This window comes from Arachis stenosperma, chromosome 8, assembly GCF_014773155.1.
Source record: "Arachis stenosperma cultivar V10309 chromosome 8, arast.V10309.gnm1.PFL2, whole genome shotgun sequence".
In the NCBI taxonomy this organism is placed as follows: Eukaryota; Viridiplantae; Streptophyta; class Magnoliopsida; order Fabales; family Fabaceae; genus Arachis; species Arachis stenosperma.
In genome coordinates, this window is record NC_080384.1 from 20,159,958 (window position 1) to 20,168,320 (window position 8,363).

At 32.8% G+C, this 8,363-nt stretch overlaps 2 protein-coding genes across 2 annotated transcripts; both read left to right on the top strand.

The window, feature by feature from the left end:
• Positions 1-3,096: 3,096 nt before the first annotated feature.
• LOC130946426 (eukaryotic initiation factor 4A-10-like) lies at positions 3,097-6,052 on the top strand. The gene is made up of 5 exons (XM_057875179.1): positions 3,097-3,319; positions 3,758-3,834; positions 3,977-4,083; positions 4,206-4,636; positions 5,106-6,052. Exons 2-5 carry the CDS (start codon positions 3,767-3,769, stop codon positions 5,739-5,741), a joined length of 1,242 nt encoding a protein of 413 aa, XP_057731162.1. The 5' UTR covers positions 3,097-3,319; positions 3,758-3,766; the 3' UTR covers positions 5,742-6,052.
• A 1,541-nt stretch (positions 6,053-7,593) lies between these two features.
• Positions 7,594-8,363, top strand: LOC130943292 (uncharacterized). The gene has a single exon (XM_057871094.1). The coding sequence runs from the start codon at positions 7,789-7,791 to the stop codon at positions 8,131-8,133; it is 345 nt and encodes a 114-aa protein (XP_057727077.1). The 5' UTR covers positions 7,594-7,788; the 3' UTR covers positions 8,134-8,363.

An 8,363-nucleotide genomic window follows, 5' to 3' on the forward strand; every position in this document is an offset into this window, starting at 1 on the left:
CTCATTCATATTCAGATTATTACAGGAACAGACCATCTTCTTCCACAACGGGCACTCTTAAGATCCTTCTGGTCAAAGATATTGCTAAGTTCAATCAATTATTTCTAATTTAAATTATAAAATAACCATATTAATCACATTTTTATAAAATATAGTTTTAACTCAATATTAATTATTCAAATTAAAGGATATAACTTTTCATTATTTTTCTATCTCCAAACTTTAATTTCAATTTATTAAATAACTAATTATAATAAAAATTGTACACAAATATTAATTGACTTAAACTTAAAGTATTTATAAATATCAATCTAATCATTTCTAATAAAATAATTTCTAGGAGTCTTTTGCAAAACACCACCGCCACTTAAATAAAAGTGTAGTGTTGCGAACCATAACATCGCCAACTCCCAACCCACCTAACTTCTTAGGGGCCTGCACCAATTCCCATCTCACCAAAGTCATACCGTTCCTCCCATCTTCCTTGCTCTATAGAAATCTTTTCTGTAGGGAGATCAATTTCTCAAGAACAGCCTTCAGCACTTTATATAAGCTCAAATAAATAAATAATACATTGGCAAGCTATTTAAGACTAATTTTATAAGCACTAACTTTCCAGCTTTGTTTAGCACCTTAACTTTCCAGATGCTTAGTTTCTCTTCCACCTTGTCGATTATAGGATTCAAGGTCTTTACCAACCTTAAATTAGCTTCTAAGAAGATTCCAAGGTATTTAACTGGAAGGGTACCCTCGTTACAAATAACCCCACAAGCTACACATACGTTGTACCCACTGCTCTTCACAATTGATTGCAATCAAACTGGACTTATCAAAATTAATACTAAACCCTAACATCAACTCAAACCAGCACAACAGCCGCTTATAATTCTTCATAGTCTCCTCTTCTGGTGGGCAAAACAGGATAATGTCATCTGCAAACTGAATATGTAACAGCTCCACACTGTCTCGACCAACCACCAGAGGAGAAATACGACCGTCCATTCCTGATTGCCTCACCAACTATTCTATGCAGAACATCCACAATCAGCACAAACAAGAAAGGAGAAAGTGGGTCACTTTGTCTAAATCCCCTTTCCATTTTGAACGGTTTAGATGGCGAACCATTAATCAAGACCGACATAGAAACTGTCGACACACACTCCATAACCTACGCCCTCCACCTGCACCCAAATCCCATCTTTTGCAGTACAATATCCACAAACTCCACTTAACTCTATCATATGCTTTTTGGAAATCTAGCTTGATTATGTCTGCCTCTTTTTTTCTCATTTTAAGCCAATGTACTGTTTCACACGCTATGAGGACCCCATCATGAATTTTTCTACGCTTCACAAAATCACTCTGCATCTCTCCTACTAATCCTGACATCACTGTTCTCATTCTCCTAACTAACACCTTCGAAATAACCTTGTACACACATCCAACCATACTAATAGGTCTCAAGTCTTTAATCTCCTTCGCACCAATGAACTTCGGTGTCAGTGTCACCCAAGTTATATTGGAATTCGCTGGTAACCTGGATGTTTGAAAGGATCCCATCACAACTGCTGTGAATTCAGACCCAATCTCATCCCAACATCTCTTAATGAAATTTATGTTGTATTTATCACAATTTGGTGCCTTAGATAACTCACAATCCCACAGTGCCTCTCTAATCTCCTCAATCGATGGCATCGCCTCCAAAGTCACAGAGTCTTCCTCATCTATCCTGTCCACTAGACCATCTTTGAACTCCAACATAGAAAAAACTTCCTAATGATATAATTCTTTATAAGACCTTCGAATAGTAGTTTTTATTCTAACTCGATTCCTTATCAGTCTACCATTAACTACCAGAATATTAATTCGATTATTTCTCCTTGTTGATACTATATTGTAGAAGTATCGTGTGTTTTTGTCACATATCTTATTAATTAAAATTAATTTTTTTAAAAATTTTAAACAATTTATAAATAAATTATAAATTATTAATTATACAAAAAGATAGAATATTTTTATAAAATATTTTTTATAAATTTTTTTTAATAACGTAAATTTAAAAAAAAATGTGTATTTTCACGACTCTCATACAATTTTTCTTCTTGTAGTAGCATTTCAGATTTTATCAGGGAAGGAGTGGAATATTACACTCAATTACGTATTTAGAAAAAGAAATGATTAAATAGACAAATCAATTAAACTTAGACATACTTAGATTTCTTAGTTAATTGTTTATGTTTCATTTTTCTGGTATGATTTCTCTTCAATTTCTGTTGATATTAAAAAATATCTTATTTTAAAATAATATGTAGTTTTGCATCTTGGATTTTAGTTGATTATAATAAAAAAAAGAAAAAACTAAATTTATTATTTAATGTTATATAAATAATTTTTTGTTAGAAGATTTTTTTAAACAATTATATACGTTAAAAATCAATTACTTAATTAACTATTAAAATTGTACAAAATAATTTTTTACACACAAATGTATAATAATTTACTGTTTTTAATATATATTTAATATTTTTAGTTTTTTTAAGACAATTCTGACTCAAATATTTAATTTTATTATTAAAAAATATTATTTATATGTTAAAATTAATCATAAAATTTAGATACTATATATTTTTATACAAATAAATATATAATTAACTAAGTTGGGTTGGTCTAGTGGTTAGCTCATTAGTCCGTTTAAGCAAGTGTTGGGGGTTCGAATCCCGCTTTGTGCATGCAACAACCCATTGGCCAGCGGCAAACCCTTAAATGGAGCTCAGTATCGCGACGGATTAGTCCTTGACCTGCCGGGTTGGGGGATACCGTGGGAAACAAAAAAAATATATATATAATTTAATTTATTTTTAATATATATTTTATATTTTAATATATATTATATATTCATGATTGATTTTAATGACTAATTTTAATATATAATTAGTATAGTTGTTTTTTATATCTCACACTTCACTAAAAAAAAGGGAAAAAAAAAAGAAAAATCATTATTCAATTTTGTTTTTTTCAATTTCTTGCCATCCAAGCAAGACAAAAAGAGAAACAGAAATTCAACTTTGACTCCGGCTTCTTTCTCTCCCTTCCCTCCTCTCTATTTCCTTCCCTCCAAACAACCAAACGCCTCAACTTATTCTGATTTTCTCTCACCACTCAGCAGCAGCTGCGTTTCTGTCTTCTACGCCGTCGTTTCGTTGCCAACACCACCATCCTTCAAGATAACATCCAACCATTTCTTCAAATCCCAACACACACTCTTTTTCTTCACTAGTTGCTATTTCATTATCCGAACCTCCATCTTCACCCTCAAAAGGTTTCAACTTTGAACTTAATTATGATTTATTGCAATTTAAAAGCTGCATCTCACTGCTGCTACACTTCACATCTCATCAATTTCTAGTTTCTGTTACAGATTTCCATCTCTCTTTGCTCAGATCAATTTATGTTGTGGCAGTTCTCACTATAGGATAATTTTTTTTTTTCTAGATTTTTACATTTTATAACTTAATATTAACCTCGATTAAAGTAACACTCAGCTAATATAGCTTTTTGAGTTGTTTCTTCCAGCTTTAGATCCATGTTGCTCGCCTTAGTATGAATCAGATTATTCATTTTCTCTATAGTTTCAAGATTTAGTGTAGTTATGTTGTGCACTGTGGTTGGCATATTAGAATTCATGAAGTATTGTTGATATCTTAATTTCCAAAGAATGCAAAATGAGCTAATGTATTATGTATATTTTTCTTTCTAGTTTGCAATCATGGCGGAGTTGGCACCAGAAGGATCACAATTTGATGCTCGTCAATTTGATGCTAAGATGAATGAGTTGTATGTTGTTCGTTTCTTTTGCCAGATATGAGATATATTATTTTAGTTTCTTCATAGTCTCGTTATTGTTGTTATAAGTAATTCATTATTGCGATGGCCATATTTATGTGCTCATTCTCGGTTTGGTATGTTGATGGGACAGACTAGGAGATGATGGACAGGAATTCTTTACATCTTATGACGAAGTCTATGACAGCTTCGATGCTATGGGATTGCAGGAGAACCTTCTAAGGGGTATTTATGCATATGGTATGTAGATTATTGCATTAGTGTAATTCAATTCTAAACTCTGCTTGGGAATGCTAGTTTGTATTGCTTTCTATTTATGTGGATCTGTGCATTCTTGATGATGTTGTGCAACTTCTGGAAAGGTTTTGAGAAGCCCTCTGCAATTCAGCAAAGGGGGATTGTGCCTTTCATCAGGGGACTTGATGTAATTCAGCAAGCACAATCTGGGACTGGAAAAACTGCTACGTTTTGCTCTGGTATCTTGCAGCAGCTTGATTACAGCTTAGTTGAATGCCAGGCTCTGGTTCTTGCTCCCACTCGTGAACTTGCACAACAAATTGAGAAGGTCATGCGAGCATTAGGTGACTATCTTGGGGTTAAGGTTCATACTTGTGTGGGTGGGACCCTCGTTCGTGAAGATAAACGTATCCTTGAAAGTGGTGTCCATGTTGTAGTTGGTACCCCTGGTCGTGTATTTGACATGCTGCGAAGACAATATTTGCGCCCTGATAGCATTAGAATGTTTGTGTTAGATGAGGCAGATGAGATGCTCTCTAAAGGTTTCAAGGATCAGGTTCACTTACTTTCATATGATGCTCTCTTTAATTGCTTTGTTCTATTGATATGATGTTGCAGAGGAAGATTTTGTCATAAGAATACTATTCAGTGATTTTATTTGTATTATTGCCACATTTTTAGCTGTAATGAGGTGGCTGCTGAAACATTGTTACTGCCTTTCAGTGTCTTTGCTTCCCTTTCCTTTCATGTATCATCCTTTTATCTGTCAAATGATGAAAACTTTCAGCCAGTATTGTTATTTGAAACTAATTTTCCTATTTGTTTCATGTTTTCATGGGTGAGAAGATCTATTGCTTGCCAAATTCCATTTTAAGAATTATATGTTTTGGTTAGCATTGGTATTATCTGCATATCCAATAGGAAACATATTAAGTACTTTTAAGTTGTATTTAACTTCTTTTTTTTTTTTTCCCTCAAAGTTTTTTCTGAACATTGCCTTTCTTTTCCCTTTTCCTCCCATCCAGATCTATGATATTTTTCAGCTCCTGCCACCTAAGATACAGGTCGGGCTTTTCTCTGCCACAATGCCTCCGGAAGCCTTGGAGATCACAAGAAAATTTATGAATAAGCCTGTGAGGATTCTTGTGAAACGTGATGAGCTCACCTTGGAGGGTATCAAGCAATTTTTTGTCAATGTTGAGAAGGAGGAATGGAAGCTTGAGACACTTTGTGATCTTTACGAAACTCTGGCCATTACCCAGAGTGTTATCTTTGTCAACACCAGACGCAAGGTAGATTGGTTGACAGACAAGATGCGCAGCCGTGATCACACTGTTTCGGCCACCCATGGAGATATGGACCAGAATACAAGAGATATCATCATGAGAGAATTCCGTTCCGGGTCCTCTCGTGTTCTCATTACCACAGATCTTTTGGCCCGTGGTATTGATGTTCAGCAAGTCTCACTTGTGATTAATTATGACCTTCCTACTCAGCCAGAGAACTATCTCCATAGGATTGGTCGAAGCGGTCGGTTTGGAAGAAAGGGTGTTGCCATCAATTTTGTGACAAGGGAGGTTGAAAAGATGCTGCTTGACATACAAAAGTTTTACAATGTGGTGGTTGAGGAGCTTCCAGCCAATGTTGCTGATCTCCTGTGATTTGATTAATGCTTCATCAGTTTTGCTTTCAGTATGGATGCTGCAGTCTTTACTTAGTTTTTCATGATCTAGGGCCCTTCTTTTGTAGCAAGATTTGAAGAGAAATGAGCATTCTTCCTAGTTTTTGCTTGTATTGCAAAATTTTTGTTGGGGTTTTATTTGTATATCTGGTGTTAGCCTTATTGGATTTGAATATTCTGTAATTCTGTTCATATAAGTTTTGTTTAAACATATGAGGGATGGTTGTGTAAAGTTGAAATTTTATAATTTTATATTGGAAATGTCCTGCTTTTATAGCCTTTTATCATTTATGTCCTGCTAATTTTATAATCTATACGTTAATCACTTACAGTGTGTCAACTCTTAGTAGTTAGAAGTTAGAACCATTCTGTGGTCTAAAGACCACAGCCTGGACGTGATTAATCAATGGCGTAACGATCATTATGATTATGAACTTATGATAATAATTGTCAAGTGTCAACTATATAATAAGGTAAGCACATTTAAGCCTCGTTTGGTGAATGCAAACCGCCTTGTCCTAGCATCCTGAATTAAACCATTAACAAAAAGATTTAAATGTGTAGTATTAAAGTTTGAAATTTTGTCCTCTCATTATGATAATAATTTACTCTTATTTAATAAAATTAGAATAATTTAAATATTTTTTATCTCTATAATTTTCTTTTTTGATCCAGTTAAATTTAAAATATTTTTATTATAATATTTTTCGTTAGTTTATTTTGTTAAATGTTGATGTAATGGATTGAATACTAACACAACAATACAGTACATTAAATTTACTGCAGTTAATAAAGTAAATTTTTGTATTTTATTGTACCAAAACCAATTTTTTTATAAGATTTAAAAGAAAAAATGAATATTTAAAAGAAACTATAAATTTATTTAAGTCAATTAGGTCGTATTTGTTTTTGTAGACTAGGAATAAGACGGAATAGAATGGAAGATTGATTGCTGTATTTGGTTATCAAAAACTTTATTTTTGTCTCAGATACAAAATTTCAATCTTTTTAATACGTCCAAAAAGTTAAAATTTTTAGAAATGAAAACTAAAATTTTAGTAATATTTTTTATTGAAAATACTCTCAATTAACTTTTTAAATTTTAAATTTATTTTTCAGTCTCGATTAAACTAAATATAATACTAAAAAATAACTCAATTCAATATATTTTACACTAAATACAATATAAAAATTTAATTTAATCTTTATCTGATCTTTGTTTTTTAATCTCTATGTCTCAATCTTCTTCTCAAAAACACCATGGGAGACGAGCTCAAGTTGGTTTGATGGGTGTTTACTTTCTTGGATTTGAATTTTCTAAAGTTTAAATTTTACTTAAAGTGTGATCTCTTACCATTGATTTCATAGGTAGGACCAAAAATAAATATGAAAGAGAAACTATTTAAAGGTAGAAGATCACACTTTACTTTATAAGGTGAAATTCAAACTTTAGAAGATCCGAATTCTACTTTTTAGTTGTTCCACTAAAAAAAAGTAAAAAACTATGATGAATGAAAACCGGACCCGTTAAAAATGAATTTTAGGGTTGTTTATTGTCTTGAGCCTGTGAAAAAGGTTGTCCTATATTCGGAATCCTTGTCCATAGTCTCAAAAATACACCTTTTGTCTAAGTCAAAAAAGAAAAATCAATCAAGAATTTTAAAAGCTTCCCCATTCAACAATAATGGTTCCCCACTATACACGCCAAGAATTGTTTATTATTCAATTTGATTGAATTATTTATCTTTAATTATCTGTCACATTTTTTTCTTTCTAAGCTTATTTCAATAACAATGTATGGAATTAGCAGCACATAAAAATCTAGAAAAAAAATTCAAAGTTAAAACTTTGCTTGCAGCCATCGACATAGAAGACCAGCTCCTCTAGTCTTCATTGGACCCCACATAACCACTGTTCCTCAAAATTATGATAACATTTTTTGGGTTCCATAAAGTCTTGGTCTTTCAAGATATAAAAAAACAAACCTTTCTTCAATCCTCGCTTCTTTTTTTATCTGCAGAATTTTAATGGGGGACTTTCAGAGATCAAGATCCTATGCAAATGGGGAAAGGATGCAGATAGATAGCTACTATGGTGCACCTAGACCTCTTCCTCATGATTTCAGGAGCTATAGTGTTTCATATGTTCAAACTCAAGCTGGTGTTAATAATAGGGACTTGAAGCTGAAGAAAGGGAAAAGCATTTCAGGTTCTATTTCCAAGTCTTGGAGCTTTGGTGATCCTGAACTTCAGAGGAAGAAGAGGGTTGCTAGCTATAAGATGTATTCTGTGGAAGGAAAGGTCAAACGTTCCCTCAGAAACAGTTTTAGGTGGCTTAAGAACAAGTACTCCAAGGTTGTTTATGGTTGGTAGGTACTGTTAAATGTTATTGTTTGTGTTGCTTAAAGTTCTGTATACAAATTTTAAGAACTTTCAGATTAATCATCATTCATCACTAATTAATGGGTTATGATCGGTTTTGTTGATATGTTAGATAGCCTGTTAAATCATGTTGGATCCTGAGGGATCAGAATATATCTTTCCATTTATTGAAGTGTTCTGTAATCTGTAACCTTCTTAATTCCGTTTCTACTTTCCGATTA